The sequence below is a fragment of the Varanus komodoensis genome, unplaced genomic scaffold (genome assembly GCF_004798865.1).
Source record: "Varanus komodoensis strain SLA01 unplaced genomic scaffold, ASM479886v1 scaffold2, whole genome shotgun sequence".
Lineage (NCBI taxonomy): Eukaryota > Metazoa > Chordata > Lepidosauria > Squamata > Varanidae > Varanus > Varanus komodoensis.
The window spans coordinates 55,626,342-55,648,056 of record NW_025335568.1 but is presented as its reverse complement, the minus strand read 5'-3'; the positions used below and the strand labels follow the sequence as shown (position 1 = coordinate 55,648,056).

At 42.8% G+C, this 21,715-nt stretch overlaps 1 protein-coding gene across 2 annotated transcripts in view; it reads right to left on the bottom strand.

The window, feature by feature from the left end:
- SLC3A1 (solute carrier family 3 member 1) overlaps positions 1–19,942 on the bottom strand; it is a 37,585-nt gene extending 17,643 nt beyond the window's left edge. The window contains exons 1-8 of one of the 2 annotated variants that reach the window (XM_044429058.1): positions 19,107–19,942; positions 17,094–17,567; positions 15,240–15,419; positions 12,670–12,824; positions 5,852–5,977; positions 4,967–5,086; positions 4,150–4,274; positions 3,021–3,216 (exon numbers count right to left, since the gene is read on the bottom strand). In XM_044429058.1, the coding sequence (XP_044284993.1) occupies positions 3,021–3,216; positions 4,150–4,274; positions 4,967–5,086; positions 5,852–5,977; positions 12,670–12,824; positions 15,240–15,419; positions 17,094–17,523 (1,332 nt within the window). In that variant the 5' untranslated portion in view covers positions 17,524–17,567; positions 19,107–19,942. Of the gene's footprint in view, positions 1–3,020; positions 3,217–4,149; positions 4,275–4,966; positions 5,087–5,851; positions 5,978–12,669; positions 12,825–15,239; positions 15,420–17,093 lie in introns of both variants that reach the window. The other variant, XM_044429059.1, reaches the window with a different exon arrangement.
- Positions 19,943–21,715: the final 1,773 nt, after the last annotated feature.

The following is a 21,715-nucleotide window of genomic DNA, read 5'->3' as shown; positions in this document are numbered from 1 at the left end:
CTTAATTTCTTCCAAGCACTTGTGTTAGAAGACTATGGATTCAATCAAGGATCTACCTTCCACAAGAGGGACCTTGCACAAGAAAAGCCCCACTCATGAAAGTCCCCTTCCCCCACACATAACAGCAGACCAGCCCCTGTTCAGTAGGGTCTGCTGACTCTCTCTGTGGCATTATCAGTAGCCTGGAGAGGTTGCTTTGAAAAGGAGGGGACAGGGAAGCTCCCACCACCAACATAGTTGATTCAGCATAAATCCAGACCCAACCCACTGAATCTGCATGCTCAACCACTGCGCAATCACTTTCATAATTCATTACAACATCATTATGCTAGATGTTTGCTTGTTCTAGTTGTTCCACAAGTGCTTACAAAACTCTTAGCAAAATGTCGGATCTTCTACTTTTTCTGTTAGCATTATGTTGGATACATTGTTTCTCTTATAATAATCTTTTTTAATGGCCATAACATCTAAGAACATATTTGGACACATTACTGCAGTGTATCAACCCCATAAAAGTCATGTAAACAGAATGCTGATCTTACTTGTAACAGGACGCAACAAATGGCATCAAAGCTAATGAAGTTAGAATTTCCAGTGAGGTAATTTAAAATTGCCCAGTTGGATGGATGGATTTTACTCCCTGTGGGAAAGGCTCATTCATAATTTTATTATATTGACCAAGTGCTTACATGCTTTTTAATCACTCAATATTCACAATAAACTGGTTTAATATTGCTTTCCGCTAAAAGAGATTTTGCTCCTTGCAGAGTAAAGGAAATAAATTGTTCTGAGGTCACTAAATACAAAGAAATGGTCTTGCAAGATGAAGTCTAATTATCAAAGATAAAATTCTGTATGCAACAAAAAATTAATTTAAACAGCAGGGTACTCCAATTTATTACACAAAAACACAAAAAGCACCTTCATCTTGACCATTTAAAAAGTTTTAACTATTTTACTGTATTGGAAGTGTTTCTATCTTTAATTCTTCATCCAGGAAATCATGTGACTGCCTCCATATTGCAAGTAGGGTTTTTGAGGGGGTTTTCAACTGCTGCCACTTTTGAAACTTGGGGCAATTTGATGGCAATGGAAATCAAATTGCACCACAGTCACGAACCCCAATGTGTAATTTTAAGCCCATCACTTTTCTTGCTATTTCTCACTCATTGGCAGAGGAGGTAGAGCTGCAGGGAGCTCACTTGCCCTGTCCCCAGTCCCACCAGAAAGAACGCTCAGCTCCAACTAGCAGTGACCAGAGAGCACACTCTGGATTCTGCCATCAGCTAGTGGAGCGAGGGCCACTGGGAGGTTGCATCAAGCCAAGGGGGAGATCAACCTGGCTTATCCATTAGCCCTGGAAAGAGGCAACTGCAGGAGTTCACTTCCCCATCCTTACTAGAAAGAATGCTTGACACCAACTGAGAGTTACCCACCCATCAGCCAAAGGAACAACAGCCCAGTTCAAGCAAGAACTCCAAGGGAAGAGCAGCTTGGCCTGAAGTACATTAAATGCCCTGCTACAGATCACCACTTTGAACCAGCCCTGAAGAAATGATCCCATCTGCCACAACCCCACTTCCCTTGAGTATCTTGTCTTTCTGTTCTTAAGCCTGATGGAAGAGCCTCTCTCTCTTTCTCTCTGTTTTATTGATGTGAACCTTTCTGGGAGACTACAGTTGTCTAAAAACAGGATTTAAAATGCTGTAAATAAATATAAATTTCACCAAATAGTAGTGAAGCTCAAAAGATACGACTGCCCCTATGCACTGCAATAAACTCTTTCGAGACAAGGCAGGATTCGGATGTAATTAACTGCAATCCTAGGCATGTCTACTCAGAAGTAAGTCCTGCCGAGTTCTAGTTCAACCCAACTTACTCACAAATAGGAGCACAGCCTAAGACTGCAATCCTACAAACACCTTGGGGCAAATCCAGATATGGTTGGATACTTTGACCAACATCCAGGGCTCTGAAGCCCACCCCCAAATAACTCAAAGGATCCCCCAAAGAACAGGAGGTGATGGGGGCATCAGAGGCAAACTCTTTTTTATTCCAGTAATCATGACAGTTCTATGACTTAAGTGAGCTGACGGTGCAGAATTCCACGTGCTTACAGTATTCTTTTGCATCACAATTTTGTTGTTGCAGCTGTAACTTAGAAGCATTTGTAAAGTAGAGAATGGCAGCTGGAAATATATATTAGGATACAGTCAGTAAGAAGACTGGAAGCCTGTAAACTCAGGGCTGTCTGTTTATTCAATAGAGTGAAGAAGAAGCAAGCAGAGGCAATATTTACCTCCCCATCCTCCTGCCCTGCAAGATCATCTAAATGGACTTTTTAGCCCATCTAGTGAGGCATTTTGGTGGGAAGGAAGGATGGAAGGAATAGTAGAGTTGGAAGGGTCCATTAAGGCTACAGGGTCCAACCCCCTGCTGTTGGAGGAAACCAATTTACACCATCCCATTCAGATGACTGTCCAGTTTCTTTTTAATGTCTCTAGTGTAGGAGGCTAGAGGAGACTCAGAGATCATAGCCTAGTCTCTACTGTTTCCTCTCCTCCGTCCCTGCCCACCAGAACTCTCCTCCTCCTTCTCCGTCACTTTTCCACACCAGAGAGCAGTAGTATGTTTCTTTCTGGTTACAAAACAATGGAGGAGGAGCCTTGAATCTCCAGCTCCCCTTTCTGAGATCGGAGCATTGTTTCCCACCTCAGAAGGAAAAATTGCTACAATCCTTTTGTCCTTGTGATACTCGTCCAGGAACCACAAGGCTGCTTAGTTGTGTATATTTCAACTAAAGTACTACATGTGGCCCATAAGACCATTATGTGACACCACTGTATGTCTGCACCACTTGGGAAATCCCACTGAACTCAATAAATTCACAGCTAAGTGAATGTGCAGTGGTCAGCACAACAATAAATCCAATGAGCAACTGTTTGACTAGTGGTTGAAGTCATCAGCGGTGGTGTTGCAAACTATAAAAAGAACATAAACCATCAAGGCCAGAAGCTTACCGCCCAGTTTGGCCATTTCCCTTGTGGCATATTCTTCATCCACAAAGCTACCATTTCAAAAATAGAATTCCCAGAGATTTGTTCCATGTTCATGAGGTACAGGTTGGAAGGGAAATCTGCTTCTTGAATAAAAGATGTTCCATAATACATCATAGTTTCTTGGATGCTGTCATCAGTGGCTACTGTGCTCATAAATCTGTAAAACAGGAGAAAAACTATCTGTAATTTTGGTTTGTTAAACCAATTGCTAACAACATTGTTATTTACTTAAACCTACACCAGGATCACGGAACACTAGTTCTTTAATGTCTTGAACCTGGTAATTATTTAAATTTTATATGGCAAGGTATCTTCATGGCAAGTTTTCTCTTTTCCAGATTCCTATAATTTTGTATCAAGCTTATTAGATTGTGAGCCCGCAGGCACAGATGGTTTTTTTTTTCAATATCCATACCATATATAAGTAAATTTTACACACATTGTAGATACTTATTAAGGAGGAAGAGGAGAAGTTGGATTCCAGGATTCCCCCCTACCAGCAGGTGTGTTCCTTGAACAAAATTTCATTCAAAACTCTCTGTCCAACAGCAAGAATGGGAGGCAATTTTTGCCCACTCTTTGCAGTCTTATGCCCCTTTTCATGCTTTTCTAGAAGGTCTTCCCTCTGGAGCAGATTCTTGAGGAGCACAGAGGCATGCAAGGAGAGGGTTAATCAGCAAAGACTGCATAACCCCCATCACCCCCATTCCACCAGTAGCATTCTTCTGCTAGATCAGAATCTTTCACAGAGTTCCTCCATCCACAGATGCACTGTTATTATTATGTGGTTTAGAAACCTGTGGCTCTCTAGATATTATTGGTTTGCAAGTCCCACCAGCCCCATCCAGTTGGGACTGAGGGGGGTTATCCTCAAACCTATGGAGGGCCACAGTTTCCCCACCCTGACCAATTCCAAATGGCCCTCAAAGAAAGCAGTCCTGCCTGATCTCTATAGCATTGCTCCAGTGAATGACAAGGTCAGGAAAGGGGCACCTACTAATATTTTCAGGGTAGGTTTCCTAGGGTAGGTTGTGGCTTTTAACATCCTTTGGTAGTTAAGAAATACGTGACAGTGTTGCAGCATTCTTACCTGTATCTTCCAGGCTCACTGCTGAACTTATCCATGGTGTGTCGAAAACTGCGTACTATATCATGCATGCCAACTTGGGTGGTGGTGTAGTCATGATACAGTTCAGAATAGGCTGTGACTGTGCCCTTCAAGAACAATGAGATGTTCATAAATAATGAGCAGAAGGGGTATTTTCCAGATGCTTTGAACTCCCAGAAACCGCTACCAGCATGGCCAGTGTGCATGAATACTGGGAGATAAAGTCCAAAATATCGGAATATCTACTTTCTGCCATCCCCAAGGATAGAAGCACCATTCAGCTGCCATGGAAAGATTCTGGTTGGTTCTGCTGCCTTAGATCCATTTAACTGCAAATGTCACTTATTAAACCTTAGACCTTATGCATACAAAACATGGGCTGCACCACCAAGCTATGGGTCTTCTCTCCTTAGTGTTGCACAGGTGTTATTTTCTACAGTACACACATGCATTTCCTGTCCCGCCATGCTCTCTGAGTTTTTCAGGTTTCTGTGGCAATTCAACTGAAACCATGGTGGAAAGGCACTACTTAGCCCTGAATGACCCAGCCAACACTGATCCAGGTGCCATGCACCCTGATTTCACAAGCATTTACTGGATCTTCCAGATCAAAAGCATGACCTATTCTCTGATGCACTGGTAAGTTCACACTGTCTACTCCTGCCCAACCTAAACACTAACCAGAGGCCTGACAATTATAGTACTGATAAAAAGTTATATTACACTGGTAGAAAATGCAAGAAAACCTTATTTGTTTTAAGTGCACATCCCCTGCAAAAGCACAAGGCAAAAATGTTACCTGAGTTTGGGATTTATTCACTTCCGGTTCATCTCTTAGGTGTGTTGCTTCCAGAAGGTATTTAACAGTACTAACTGTGAATCCATCAATGCCTTTGCCAAGCCAAAACCTGATGACAGCCTAAATATATTTTAAAAAGAAAAAAAGAATGGCTTTGCTTATTTCCCAAACAACCACATTTATAGTAAATACAGTTCCCAACTTTGTCTAAACACATAAGTTGATGCTGTGATTTTGAAAGTTAGGAGTCCTACCAACTGTACCATATAGCCCCAGTGCTTATTGGGTCTTTTGTACATTAGTGGCTGTCTCATTCACTACATTGCTTTGTGGTATCTCTGCTCAGCCAATGACAGCTTTATGACCATTCCTTTAAATGAGTGGTGTCCTCCCCTTTAAAAAACAAATCCTTCTCACGAGAAATGTGCTCCTGTTTACAACATCATAAGCCAAGTCACATGGTAAAACTTTTCCTGGACTTGACCACATTAAGTTGCAAGAGCAAAAAGTGCCCTGTACATAGAAAATAAGCATATCAGGAACAAAAGGTGTTCAGAATACTTTAGCATACTGTTCCCTATGAGCAGGTAGTCTTTTTCATGGAGGAATAGTCAACATGCAGTTTCATCTGCCATACCAAGATGGAACAATCATATAATTCTTTCCTTTGACTTCCCTGACTTCTTGTTCCATCCTTATCTTAATTATGTTCTGAGATGCAGCATAGATATTTGAAAATGAATGCAATGTTGTTGGTAGGATTGTTAAAATTATCATTATTCCTTACTAGATTGTCACTTAGTATAACAATTAGCTTAAAGAAATAATATTGTTTGATGGGAAGGCTAACTACATTTCTTAAAGATTGGAATGACTGATACTTACATGCATCTCTTCCTGAACATTTGGGTTGCGAAAATTTAAATCTGGCTGTTCCTTTCCAAACTGATGAAAATAACATTGGTTTCTCATAACATCATACTGCCAACTGGAATTCCCAGGTATGCTCACCTGATGGCATAAGAAACACATCAGATCACTTAATCTTTAATCTGAAAGCTTCCTTAGCTTTCATATTATCCTAATGTATAATAATGGTTGTTCTCTCCTCCTTATGGACAAAGTGCCCCAGTTCATCATACTGAAATCCTATTGATTTCAATGGGAAGATAGGCACAAGCAATATTCTTGACACAAGACTGCTTCCCAAACTTGCAGGCCCATGTTGTGTTGTGCATCATCTGCCTGCAGAATCCTACAAATAGGATATGAGTGCATGAACACAATAGTTTCCTCCTGTAAAAAATCCCCAGTAATATTGCCACTGATACTTGAGGTAGCACATAGTCATCAGGACTAGCCTGTGATAGCCTTCTCCTCTATGAATCTGTTCAATCTTCTTTTAAAGCTGTCCACATTGGTAGCTTCACTGCATCTCATGAAAGTGAATTCCATAATTTAAATGAACACTGAGTGAAGTACTTCCTTTTATCTGTCCTGAATCTCCTACCAATCAGCTTTACAGGATGACCCCAAGTTCAAATATCATAGAGAGGGGCTTTGCCTTATTTCAAAGCTAAACCATGTCAGCTGTTTCTTCATAGCTAAGTTGTTCCAGCTCCTGGATCCTTTTAGTTGCCCTGTTCTGTACTTTTTCCAGCTCTATAATATCCTTTTTAAGGGTGATGACCAGCATTGTGCACAATATTCTCAGTCTGGTCACACTATAGATTTGTCTTAGGGCAGTATGATATTGGAAGTTTTATTTTCACTTCCTTTCCTAATTATGCCCACCATAGAATTTGCTATTTTCACAACAGCTGTACACTGGGTCAATAGTTTCCTTGGGCTGTCCACCACAACCCCAAAATCCCCTTCTTGGTCTGTCACTGCCAGCTCAGATTCTATCAGCTTATATTTGAAGTTGGTGTGGTTTTTTTTCTTTTTTTGCCCCAATGTGCATTACTACACACTTGCTTCAGTTGAACCAGGTTTGCCTCCCCCTCCACTTTCTCCACCCCATACATAATTTTGTAAACCTCTACCATGTCCCTCCTTACTCACTGTTTTTCTAGACTAACCAATCTCATCTGTTAAAACCTTTCCTCATGGGGAGCTGCTCCAACCCCTCAATCATTTTAGTGTCCTTTTTTGGATTTTTTTCAGTGCTGTAGTATCTTTTTTTAGGCCATTTGCTTATCCCTACTAGCAACAGCTACAAAACTGGGGTGGAGGGAATTTTACATACAAAATCCCCAGTCTGGAATCATCACCCAACTAGAACCCCCCAAATTCAGGTCTGCTTCATAATGGGATTTAACCTCAGCCACTAAGCAGCCTTCCTCCCAGACCCTCATTCATCCATTTCCCACTTGCTTTCCTTCAAAAGAGGAAGATTCATTTTATTTTTACCACAGCTTTCTACCAAAATGGCACTCAAGGTGGCTTACCATCTCTAGTAAAGCATGATAAAACAATGAGCAAATGCATTAAAACCAGGGCTTTTTTTGTCATAGAACGTACCGGAACAGTGTTCCGGCACCTTTTTTCCCAATGGATTTTACGAAGTGATTTTGAATCGTAGCAGATCAGCAGCAAACATCATTAACATAGTGCCTGCAGGCTGCTTTTGTGTCTGCTATCTGCTATCTGATAGTGAGGGTGCTGCTGTTCTGGGCTTGGGACACTGCTCAGCTTGGGATTGCTGTGTGTGGTTCCCGCACCTTTTTTTTTTTTTTTACAAAAAAAGCACTGATTAAAACACAAGTAAAAACAATTGAAAATACATCAAGAACAAGGAAAAATGGGCCTATTCACACACCACAAGGCTGCTCAAATAAAGCCACCTCTGCCTACGAGGTGAAGGCCAACAGAGCGATGGGAGCCAAGCCTCCCCCATGAGAGATAGCTACACCTGTGGAGCAGACACGCAGGAGGCCCTTGTGGAGAGTGAAAAGAAGTCACCCAAAGAGAGACTGCTGGGAGTGTACAATCAAATGAACATTTACAGTTTATTCAGACATACAAGAAAATACATGTGCATGTAGGCAGCTGCTGGAGGGACTACAAAGATGGGAGTACAAGAAACTGTTATAACCTACAAGTTACATGCACACTTTGGGGGAGGGGCAGGAATGACTAGGCAGTTTGCTAGAGGCACATAAAACAAAAGGGGATGAACACAATACAAAAGAGATCCACCTTCAAGAAAGGCAGATATTAGCATGTCTAAGGTGTAAAGGATAGGCCTTTCAGGACAGGGACATCAGCATAAATCTAACAAACAAATTTCTGAGGTGTATGTGGGAAGCAAGACCTGCACCATTGGTTGCCCGATCAGATCAGGAATCTATCTAAAGTCTAAAACTGTTCTTACAGTGTCCGGCTTTTAGCAGCCATATTGTGCTTCTTTTGTGCCGATACCCTCTTTCAGTTGGCCACCAAACAAGTCACTGAAGGTGGTGGTCTCAAAAGAAAGTCCTCCTCCAAAGCTCTTAAGAATCAGGAGTCTTTCCAGTAGCTTGGTCTCAGGCTGTACAGGGCCTGATAGGCCGTACCTAGCACTTTGGACTCAGCAGCTAGTGAAGCTGTGGTACACAGGACAGCTGCTTTCCCTCTGTGGTCAGCCCTAGTCAACAGCCTGGCTGCAGGTGAAGTCTCTTCAAGAGCAGCTCCAGGTAACTGGTAGCAAGGAAGCAAGGCCTTACCAGGTACTTCTTGACTAAACATGGTTGCCAAACATGCTCTGGAGCAAAATTATTTGTCTCGGAACATGGGGTGTGCAGCTTCCTTGCCAGTGGATTTAAATGCACATCCCATCGTCCCTGCCAAGGAATTATAATATAGAGCTTGCTCAGGGGGAACTTCTAGATAAGGAGAGGCCAGTAAGGTCTTCCTATCTCTGGTGCTCCCTCAGTCTCCTCACTCCCATCTAAAAGATGGTGGAAACTGAATGACAGGAATGGCTCTGATTGCAGATCATGCCTCGTGCATGCGAGATTTCTTGGAAATACTTGAAAGGGTTTTGGGAGATGGGGCGTTCTAAGCATTATTTGGGGCTCCTCAGAAAAAAAAGCGAATGGAGGCTGAGGCATGATTGGCTAAACTGCCATCAGAAGTCCCCAGTAGGGAAAAGTTCCCAGTAGGGAAATGGGCAAATCCTTCTGATGAGAAATCTTTCACTGCCTTTTCTTCTTATATGCCAGGCCAGAGCTTTCCTGCTTACCACAAACTTGTGAGATTTGGTTTGGGGTTATTGTTCTGTTCATTGTTGCTTGGGTCTGACTGTTTTGGTCTAGCAAACAGGCTGCTGAAATTCTTTCAGGGTGGCCATATGTATGGGAGATCTTTTACAGAGATCAATCCTGTGGGAAGACTGTTCCCTATTTTGAAGGGACTGTCAATCCAAGTCTGGTAGAAAGATGAAGAAACATCAGAAGGAAGAGTTGGGCCTTGCCTTGAAATTGCCCATCAACACTGGCTAGGTAAGCAAAATAAGGAGGCACAGATGTCAACAACTTCTACACTGTGGTAAGATATATTTTATTTCTATTTAAACTATACTACTTATATGGGTAAATGTATAAATACATATTCATTAGCACTGGGCTAAGCAATCTTTCTGTGCCTGTGGGCACATTTGGCAGTGTGAAAAATTGTCCCCGACACAACTACAAAATTGGTGCACTGAAGATGAAAGCATCAGTCTGCAGTGCTCTGTCAACTTCATTTCCTAAGAATTTCTCTGAGTCCCATATATGGAGCTGAGGCACTCCTGGGAAAAGAAGATGGCTACAGCTAGAGGGATCCCAATTTCCAGTAAGAATCTTTGCTATTTAACAAAAAATAAAATAAAATATAAAATAAAATAAAATAATATGACAAAGAATGGGGAAGGTAGCTTGGTGGGTGCCAAGCAAGGTGCCCAAGGACATAAAGGCACCACCCTACTCCCCTCTGCATTATCATACGCAGATTTGTGTCCTCTTTTTCCCTCTTTGTGGGCAACGCATTTCCTCTTTCTGGCAATTCATAACCGGCCTCCGTACTTGCACTGTCTACAACCTGTGAGCTGGTTTCATTTGTCCTCCATGTGTATACTGCATATATAGAAAGGGGTGCACAACCACCTCACTGGTTCTGCTCCCAGCATCTGTGCACTCTTCAGCCCCTCACTCCAACCTGTTTCTGGTGTTCAGTAGAACAAGAGAAAGGCAAAAGGGTTCACTTCTCTCTATGATCAGTAAGCCAGAGCAGGCCAGGGTCTGCAGAGAGAATCTGTGCACAGAGAGCAGGACATGCATGGTCTTTCCTTCCTGACATGTCACTGGATGCTGTGGGACTGGACAGAGGGGGACTGTGCTTTAGGGCTGATTCGCTGCTCTTGTTTGAATGGCTGCTCGATTTCTTTTACTTTGTGATTATTTTAATGTGATGTTGTTGCCATCAGGAGTGTCATTAATGAGTGGAAGATGGCCTGAAAATGTCTGAGTAAATGCTAAATACGAAAGCAAATCATATTGGGAAATTCCTTCTTGTTAGGGAAAGAGGATAGAACTCTGCTTAAGAACAACAAACATTTTCTGTCTCAGAGTAAACGGCTTTATCAGAAAGTCAGCCAAGTAAACAGTGGCCCAGTAGGAATGTCTACAACTCCCATAATTCCCAGCTGGCTTGGCCATTGGTCTGTTTAAGCTTGTTTTGTAAAACAGAGGTGCACATGGGTGTACCACAAAATTCAGGATAGAACATTAAACATAGAATTACTTTTCTGTAGAAAAGAAAAAAACTGCTTATGGTTAACCATTGGTCAAATCACAATGTGTGCTATGGTGCTGAACATACAAAAGGAAATATTATGGCAACATTGGGTCAGTGCTTTCAAAACCTGTCATTCCCGGCCTTTTCTCAAATTGTTCCAATCTCAAATTAAAATGTGGAAAATGAGAATTGTTCTCCTAGTGAAACCAGTTTCTGACACCTTTCTGTTATAGAAACAGAAAAGAATGATCTAACAATGAGTCGGCCTGTTGTATTCTGATGTCATAGTTGACAAGGAGAGGAGAAAGGTGTGATGAGGAGGCCCCCAGACTGGGATGCCCACTGAACAAGGGGTCTCTCACAGTGATCTGGTCATGTGAAATGCATCCTTTCCTGCCAACAGGTTTGTGCAAGACAGGGTGAAAGTAAGCAAGAAGCAACCATGTAAAGGATTGTGATTAAACGGATTAGGGGGTGGGGATGGAAATCAATCCTGTCTAAGAGTTCAATAACTATTAATTGTGACATTAATATTTGGTGAGTTAAATGTTTTACAAGGAACAGAAGTCCACCTCTCTTTTGCTTGCAAATCAGTGACATCAAACAAGGCCTGAAATGTTATGAATGACTAATAGGCTGATCCTAAATCCTTTACCAAGCAGCCATTCCCTCTGACTTGCTTCCAAGTAGGCATGCACAGGATTTCATTCCTAGTGTGCAGTCCTATGCATGCTTAACACAAAGCATATCCTGACTGACTGGGAATGCTGGGAGTCGCAATGCCTTCTTTTAAACCATGCAAAGGATTGCAATCAAGTGAAACTGTGTTTGAAGCAAACCATTTCTGGAGCATGGTACAACCCTGCAAAAGTGTATTTTGAAACTCATGCTTTACTGTTTTCATAACTTTTAGCTGAATTTGCTTTTACAATAGTTCAGTTTCATGCATTATACATATTATGAATACATGTTCCCTGATTATGAAAGACACTGATCACACAATATTAGAGGAAATGTCCTTCAGCAAGACTTACCTAAAGGGTGATGGACATTCAAAAGTAATATGGCAATCCAAGGTGCTAAGATATAATCAGAGATCCTTGGCAATAACAAGCTCCTTATTATAATTAAGAAAGAGGGATGTCATTTACATTTATTAAGAAGCAATACAAGGATGTGTACCATGTGTAGCCATCACAGAGTCTAACTCTCACTTAACAACTTGTGGTATTCTTCTGACCTCTCACTAAGAGAGGAGCATGTCATAACCAATGACACCCAGGAGCCACAGATGTCTTTCTATTCAATGCTTTATTTAAACTCTTCCATAGCTGGTAGAATTTCCCATTCACTCTGCAAAACAGAAGCTCAAAGCAAATTTGTAAAACCTAGAACAGAACCTATCCTTCATCCAGAACCTAAATTCCATGCATGTCCTACCCAACCCAATAGGCCTGTGTTTGAAACAGAATGTCTGGTTTAGCCTTCCTTCACCTGGTACACTCCATAAGTCTTGAATGAAACTCCCATCATCCCTAAGATAGAGGCATTTTGAACATGATGAGAGTAGTAATCAATTACATCTATAGAGCACCAGTTATATCCACCGTATTATTTACTTATTTATTTTTATTGCATTTGTTATTTTTATATCCTGCCTTTTTTCCTTCCAAGGAACTCAAGGCAGCTTATATAATTCTCCTTCTCCTCTCAATCTTATCCTCACAACAACCTTGTGAGGTTGGTTGGGCTGAGAGTCTATGACTGGCCTGAAGTCATCCAGTGAGCTCCATGGTGAGTGGGGATTAGAACCCAGAACCTCTGAATCCGAATCCCAATTCTGCACTCAACCCCAACACCACAACACTTCTCTTACAATCCTGTATCCTTTGTAACACACTTACATGTTATTCATTTTTATGCTTACAGAAGTCTGTACTCACCCAATTATTTGGTGGTGTTGTGCTTCCATTGACATGTGCACAGTCGTGCCAGATGTAATAATCTGTATATTTTCCAGTCCGATTGCGACTAAGCTGAAACCATTTGTGCTTGTCACTGGTATGGTTAGGAATTAGATCCATTATCACTTTTAAACCTACAAGTCAAGATGTAGAGAGCAGCATGTCAGATTGCACAGATGCATATTTTTCCTCAAAGGGAACTGACTTTTTTCAATTCTTTTAAAAGGACAGATGTACGATAGCAAATAGAAATACTAATGCTTGCCAATCACAGAGGTTTATTGCAAAAATTACAGATCTAGACTACATGAAGCACCAAGAGCTCTGCTGTACACTAAACAGTGATAATGGTAAAACATCCTGCAAAAAGGACCTGGTATTTAGTAAAATCTAAACTTTCTAGCTACCAAACTTTTCATGGAATCAGAAAAAATGTGGCTTGTATCCAGTATATTGCCCACAGAATGGGATATCCACCCACACCTTCTGGCCACAGTGCCTTTAAAGGCCATCATGAGCATTGGAAGCTCCTTGTACATGGCATGGGATGTGATGGCATGGGATGTGATTATCTGGATCCTTTTCAGTCCGGCTTCAGACCCGGGTACAGTACTGAATCTGCCTTGGTCGCCCTGTACGACGACCTGTGCAGGGAGAAGGACAGGGGGAGTACATCCCTGTTGGTTCTTCTGGACCTCTCGGCGGCTTTCGATACCATCGACCATGGTATCCTTCTGGATAGACTTGCGGGATTGGGGGTTGGAGGCACTGCTTTGCAGTGGTTCCGCTCCTATCTCGACGGTCGATTCCAGAAGGTAGTGCTGGGGGACCATGTCTCTACGTCATGGCAGCTATGCCATGGGGTACCACAGGGCTCCATTCTATCCCCTCTGCTATTTAACATCTATATGAAACCGCTGGGAGAGGTCATCAGGAGGTGTGGGCTGCGGAATCATCAATACGCTGATGATACCCAGCTTTACCTCTCATTCTCCACTAATCCAGGTGAGGCAGTGGCTGTGCTGAACCGGTGCTTGGCCGAGGTAAGGGAATGGATGAGGGCCAATAAACTGAAACTCAACCCAGACAAGACGGAGGTCCTGTTGGTTGGCGGATCGGGTTTTGGAGAGGGTGGATTTGACCTGGTCCTGAATGGTGCAACACTCCCTCTTAGGGATAAGGTCCGCAGCTTAGGTGTACTCCTCGACCCGGAGCTTTCTTTGGAAGCTCAGGTGACAGCGGTAGCGAGGAACGCCTTCCTTCAGCTTCGGCTGATTAATCAGCTGCGCCCCTACCTGGAATACGACTGCCTGGCGACGGTGACACACGCGCTGGTGACTTCCCGCCTAGACTTCTGTAACGCGCTTTACGTGGGGCTTCCCCTGAAGACAGTCCGAACACTTCAATTGGTGCAAAATAGAGCTGCCAGGTTGCTGACGGGGACGGGGCGTTATGCTCACATGACTCCAGTCCTCCATCAGCTTCACTGGCTTCCCATTGAAGCCCGGGCCCAATTCAAGGTGTTGATTATGACCTACAAAGCCCTAAACGGCTTGGGTCCTGGCTACCTGCACGAGCGCTTACGTCCGTATATGCCCGACCGCCCTTTGAGATCTGCGGGAGAGTCCCTTCTCCGGGAACCCTCCATGAAAGAAATTAGGAGAGTAAGTACCCGGAGGAGGGCTTTCTCTGCGGTGGCACCCAACCTATGGAATTCACTCCCCAAAGAGGTCCGCCTGGCACCGTCGTTACTGGTTTTTCGGCGCCAGCTAAAGACCTTTTTATTTAAACATCATTTCAATTGTTAAAACATATGATCTGGCCTGGGCAACTTCTTCTTCCTTCTCTTTCTCCTCCTATATTTTTATTTTATACTGATAATTTTAATTTTGTATTTGTAAATCAATGTATTTTTTGTATTGTTATATTTAATGGTAATTTATTATGTACTATTGTATTTCAATGTATTTTATCATGTTGTAAGCCGCCCCGAGGTTTCGGCAAGGGGCGGCATAGAAATGTTATAATAATAATAATAATAATAATAATAATAATAATAATAATAATAATCATCATCATCATCTGGGGCTTTTGAGGGAGTTGGCAGAAATTGCAGACAGTGATGTAATGATGCTTGGACTCGCAGCATTGAGGTCCTAGCCCAGTTGTTCCCAGTTGCAATGAAAATTATTTGGAGTTGTCTTGGTCTTGAATGGGTAATTGAGAGGTGAAGGTAAAACTGTGTTGATGGAGATCTCAACTGTTGGCATTTTTGGAATCTTCTAGTGGGAGTGACTCTGAGGACTGCCATAATGAGTGCCTGGATTTGAACCTTTACCACTGTGCCACCAATTGTAAACTTCTGCCTCCATGTGAGTGGAAGCACCTTTCATCCACTCATGCCAGGATCCTTAATGTCATCAAGGGTCCCTTTATATTAAGAGGGTATCATCGGCAAACCTGCTCAGGTTGAACACTGGATGCAATCTTAGTATCTGGAAGCACACAAAAGAGTAACAGGGGCACAATTCCTTTCAAGCAATGCCTACCTTTATCATGGATTGCTGCAACCAGGTTTTCAAAATCCTTCATTGTTCCAAACATTGGATCTATATCTTGGAAATCCTCTATTCCATACCCAAAGTCCTTTAAGGCAGATTTGTACACAGAGGTGATCCAGATTGTTTTTAGATTCAGATACTGGACATGATCAAGTTTTTCTTGGATACCTAGTAGGGAAAATACACATGTCCCCATTACCAAAGAAAAATCACAGTACTGGCAGAGGTAGTGTGGTTCCAAAGACTTTGGGTTCGATACACAGTCTGATTTCTGCAAGAGGACTGGATCTTTTTAAGGATTTCTTCTAGCCCCTAAACTAAGGGTGGCCTTAAGAGTAGGCCAGGGCACCTGCCAAGGGCCCACACCCCAGGAGGGTCTCTCTGACAAAAGGCTGTGGAAGCTGCTCATGTCTCTTCAGCATTTAAGCTGCTTGTTCACCAGCTTCTCATTCCGTCCCAGACAATAGTGGCTGTGAGAAGAAACAGCAAATGCCAATGCTTGCTTGCTCCCAGGCTCTCTGGGAGTGAGCAAGTGGTAGCCTGAGGAGGAGGAGGAGGAGGAGGAGGAGGAGGAACAAGAGCAGCTGCTGACCATGACAGTGAGAAGATCTACTTATTGCATGAGGAGGCCCATTGAAGGGGTCTTGCTCAAAGGGCCCCAGAAGCCTAGTGCTGGCACTGCCCCACCATGTTCTCAGTCTTCTGCATATTTTGCACTTTTTCCTGAGAGGTACTCAGGGAAGTAGAAAAATACGATTTATTTTTACACCTCATTTACAGGAGTATGCAATTTTGATAGCTGGTCGTCCTTTTATATTTTTTTAACAAGGCTAATAAGGGTGATTTGCTTTCCTTTTTTTTGACAAACACATATCCAGATTTCATGGCTACAGAAGTCCCAATCCAAAATCCCTGATTTTTGGTGCAAAAACAAACACACAAACAAACGGAGTGAATCAGTGATGGACACTGCAATGTGTTGCCAGGACACTACAGAAATCATGAAGTGTTAGCAATCTGTAGAAGAGAGGGAGGCAGTCAGGAAAGCTACAGCAAGGGTAAAATGGATCACAGTCAGCACAGAAGAGCTAAAGTGCTTATGCTAAAATGTCATCTGTGGACTGTCACTGGTGATCACCTTGATTTTAGGTTTAGAACTGTCTTTGCCCTCCCTACAATTATCCTTGTGAAACACTTCATGAAACACTTTGTCTGCTGAAGTTACAAATTGACAGGATTTGCAAAACAGGGCAAACCACCATGGGTAACTACTGTTAGTGGGCTGTTGTGTCATAAAAACCTGATCTACTTCCTGCATGGTGGCTTGTTTGTGGGTAGCAAGTGACCCTGACAACCCATGACTTGTTCGAGGGGTTGTTGTACCCACAGTGGTTTGCCACATTGTCTGAACTTGGGTGACTGATGCCATTGCAGCTACAGGGAAGCACAGAATGGCAGAATTGGAAGGGATCTGTAAGGCCATTGGGTCCAACAACCTGCTCAGTGTTCCCTGCTCCCTGCAAGATCAAATGGCAGCTATCCATACCATTCCCAAGTTGCAGTGGCTTTCAACCTACTATTTGAAAATGCTGTACCATAATTTGATTATTAATGTATTATGAAACTTAATGTAGAATTTTAGAATGATCTTATTTTAAAGGAATTATTTCTTATGAAATCCCTTATTCTAGCATTTCCTTGTCTCACAGAATGAGACATTTCTCCCCTATTTCAGAATAAAGTTGCAAAATACCTTTTGAAAAGTTCTGCATTAGACAATGATTCTGACTCAGTTTCATCCTATTCCACCTTGAGTATAATAGAAAAACTGGAGACACCCACCTTTCAGGTCGCCATTTCCATCCTTGTCAGTGTCCTTAAATGACCGTGGATAAATCTGGTATATTGGACTAGATTGCCACCAGCCAAGGCATTTGGGGGAAATCGCAATGATCGCAACTGTAGCCGCCACAAGCACCAGGGAGGAGGCAATGATCAACCAAAAGAGAATCTCTCTGGTGATTCTGTAGCGTGCCTGAGATGAAAACTGAATGAGGACCTCTTTAGGCATTCCCGCATAAGGTTGTACACCGGTCATTTCTAGTTTCATGTCAAGAGCACAATGGCTGGGAAACTCTTCAGACTCCTTTTCAGTCTCCTTTTCCTGTTCAGTCTCCTTTTCCTCCTGTTCTTCACTTTGAACAAACCCATGGTTTTCCAATCCTTTGCTGTTCAGCTCAATAGAGACTACCTTGTTTTCTTTGTCAACCATTTTTACTCAGGTCTGCCTTAAACCTTTCTGAAGACTTGCTGTAGCTAGAAGAAAGTGGGAAAATACTTTCAGCCAGTGAAATACCTCCAGTTGGTATCATTAATCCCTAGTTTATAAATAAACCAGACCAACCAGTCCAAAGTCTGACTTAGATTAAGAGCATCAAGTGCTCCAACCCTTTGAATCAAAGTCTTTTCTCCAGAGGGTGGTGAAATGTTGCAAGAGCACAAAGATCCAGCTTGTTCCAAGTAGACTTCAAAAGAATAAGTATCCAGCCTCAGGAATGGAAACGATTTTTGTTTTGTTTGCTGGCAGGGGTGCCTCTGCCTTTAACACTTACCTGTCAGGCTGAAGTTCAATACAAAAGGGTCCCAGCCATTGCAGCACGCCAACCCTGCTGGGGAAAGATGCATCCACTGAACGTGTTCTTCAAAATGGAGGCAACTAGGATGGCTACTTATTCATCATGGAAAAAATGGAAATACCTCATCCCCTCCCCTTCCAAAAGGATAATGAATGAGGATGTGTATTTGCATGAAATACACACATACTAATTGACTGCATAGATGTAAATTTAGAAATGAGTATAAATTTAAATAGAGTACAACTCATTCAAGTGTGTACTTGCCCAGGCTGCTGTTCAGGTCCAATGTTGGTGGGCCAGTTGAAGGCCCCTGCTCTGCCTTTCAAGGGTGAGGGTGGTTTTCTGACAGCTCTTCAAGTAGAAGACTGTCCTCAATAAAGGAGACAACATGACTACTCTAAGCAAGGTTGAGTAATACCAACCAGTTCAGCCCCAGTCATAGAATAATGCAAGTATAAAAGGACTCTATAAAAGCACCTTCTATGTTTTTAGAGCATTTCCCAAACAAATGGGAAGGAGACCTTTGTTCCAAGAGAAAGAGGGTGCTAACAGTTGGCAGAGTACTGGAGGCCCATGCTGTCCCTTCTTCTGTATCCTCTTTCTATGGAAAAAACATAGGTGACCATTTTCTCTATACAGAGAATGGGTTAGCAAAAAGGCTTGAGACCTGTTGAAGTGGAAGAAGAGATCTTTTGGGGAAGGACCAACACTCACAGGTAGTGCACATCCTCTCCATGCAGAAAGTTCCAGTTTCCATCTCTGCATCTCCAGTTAAGAACATAAGAATCTGGATCAGGTCAATCTTGCTGGATCAGGTCAAAGATCCATGAAGTCCAGTACTCCATACATACAGGGCAAACCAGCTGGGTGCAAGACCTCCTGCAAGCTACTGAGCAACTGGTGTATGCAAGCATGCCACCACTGCTAAAGGAGGGAGCACTCAGCCAGGACATCTAGTAGCCACTGATAGCCACCTCCCTCATGAATCTGTCCAATCCCCTTTTAAAGCCACCCAGATTGGTGGCCATCACTACTTCCTGCAGCAGCAAATTCCATAGTCTGACTATATGCTGTGTGAAGTACTTCCTTTTATCTGTTCTCAACCTCCCATCATTTGGCTTCATGGGATGACCCAGTTTGAGTGTTATGGGAGGGGGAGACAAATATCTCACTCTCCACTCCATGCATAAACACCTCTGTCATGTCTCCCCTGATTCACCTTTCTTCTAAGCTGAACAGTCCCAGTTGTCATAGCTGCTCCACACAGGGGAGTTGCTTCGGTCTCTTGATCATTTTCATTGCCTTTCTCTGTGCTTAAAAGGGACCAGCTGGCTTGTATTGGAAGGAGCTCTGTCCAGGAGCCTGGAGTCAGGGTAGACAATGTTAGGTTACAAAGATGGAGAATCTGACCTTAGGAGATATTTGTGTGTGTCCCTGCTTGTTGTATTCTAGCACATCAGGGAGGGGGCTACACTAAACACCTCTCTCTGCTAATTTATTACTCGTGCATGCAGGGAAAGTCTGCTGGGGGTGTCACATATGAAATAGTTCTAAGGTTCTGTTTAGGCTTATTACTCAACTGAGTAAAGGGCATCTGTGTCTCTGAATGTTCTGATCAGTGTATTAGCTCTTTTATGGTATCATAATAACATCACTTGCCAGTAAATAGCTGGTCACATTTTACTGCCTCCCTTTTTCCCAAGAAATCTTCAAGTCTTGATTTGTTTGAAAAGGAAAGCCAATAAACCCATCAGACAAGGAAGCAGCCTTGGCTAGAACTCTTCTCAATATTCTAGCTTTTATTTATAGATTCATAGATTTATAGAACAGCAGGGCTGAAAGGAGCTAAGGAGGCCATTGGTTGCAACCCTCTGCTGGTGCAGGATGCCAAGTCACACCAACCTACTCAGATGACTTGAATGCCAGTTTGTCTTGAATGTCTCCAGGTGGCAGAGCCCACAACCTCTCTTGGCAACTGGTTCCACTGTCATATTGCTCTGTTAGGTTTTTCCTGGTGTGTAGCCTGAATCTGGTGTGCCGCAGTTTAAGTTCATTGTCCTATACTCAAGGAGGAAGGAAAAGACCTCACTCATCCCTGTGACAGCCTTTGAGGTACTCATAGAATACTAACATATCCCCTTATAGTCTTCTCTTCTTGAGGCTAAACAAGCCCTGTGCTCTCAGCCTCTCAACACAGGGCTTAGTTTCTAGACTCTGGAGCATCTTTGTTGTCCTCTCTGACCCTTTCTAGTTTTTCTGAATTTTTTAAAAACCTGTGTACCCAGAACTGAACACATTATTCCAGATAAGGGTCTATCTAATGCAAAATAAAGGGAAATTAGAAGTGATGCTTTTATTTATGCATCCCAAAATAGTATTTGCCCTTTTTGCTGTAGCATAGCATTGTTGGCTCATATTTAGCTTGTTGTCCACAACAATTCTAAGGTATTTTGCTTCTTAAGTGCTATTGAGACAAGTATTTTTCATCTTGTGATGATGCATTTGTTCTTTTTCCCTAGGTGGAGAACGTGGCATTTGTCCCTGTTGAACCACGGGAGGTGGTTGAAGCCCCATCAGTGAGGGTATTCAAGGTTAGGCTACACATGTACATGGTAGGCATGTTGTGAGTGGAGCTGGCTAGAGCTGGGGGTCAGACTACATGGCCTGGGAGGTCCCTTCTGACTCACTCTGTTTCTATGTTTCTAATTTCATTCTGTTGCTTTCTGCCTAGTGTTACAGCTTGTCTGGGTCACCCTGGATCTTCTGTCTTCTGGAGTGTTAGCTATTCCACCCAGTTTTGTGTCAAATTTAATTATTATTCCCTGAACTTCCTCATCTAGATCATTAATAAAGATGTTGAAGAGCACTAGTCCCAGGACTGAGCCTTCTGGCACTCCACTTGTTCTCTCTCTCCAGCTTGAGAAGGTGCCATTGATGAACACCCTCTGTGACTGATTTTGTAGCCAGTTGTGGATCCACCTAATAGTAGTTCTGTCAAGCTAGTTTATCAGGATTTCATGGGACGCTTTGTTGGATGCTTTGCTGAAGTTGCAAGCCGTCTAGAGAATGTTGTAAGCCATCCAGAGATGGAAGTAATGGATGGCATACAAAATTGAGGGGGGGGGGGGGGAGAGAGAGAGAGAGAGAGAGAGAGAGAGAGAGAGAGAGAGAGACCCCAACCCATGTTGGTTTCTGTTCATCACTGGATTTTCTTCAAGGTGCTTGCAGACTGATTTTTTAAAATAATTTACTCCTGTATTTTCCCAGAGACTGACTGGTCTATAGTTCCCCAATTTGTCTTTTTTCACTTTCTTGTAGATGCAGACAACACCAGCTCTTCTCCAGTTGTCTGGTATTACCCTGTTTTCCAAGAGGTTCAGAGAGTTCTTGCACAAGCTCCTTTATGACTCCAGGATGGAGCTCAACAGGTCCTGGAGTTTTGAATGCATCTAGCTCTTCAAGGTGCTCCTTGACCAATGACTGATCTTAGGCTGCCATCCTTCCCTTTCATTTTGTGTCTCCTCCTCCGTAGGCAGGTTGTATTTTTTCTTGTGGGGGAAAACCTCTTCCTTTTCCATGACATCTGTTATCTTTTCTGCTGTCCACGTTGAGTTGTTGAACCCACCATTCTTTCATTTGTATTTTGTTTTGGATGTAACTGAAGGTGGCTTTCCTGTTGTTTTTAGCAAGCCTTGCTAGCCTCAGTTCATACCCTGCTTTGGCCTTCCTGACTCCATCCCTGCAAGTCTTTCCTGTCTATTTATACTCTTCTTTTGAGGCCTGACCTCCCTTCCACTTCCTGTAGATGTCTTTTTTTGCTTTCAAGTT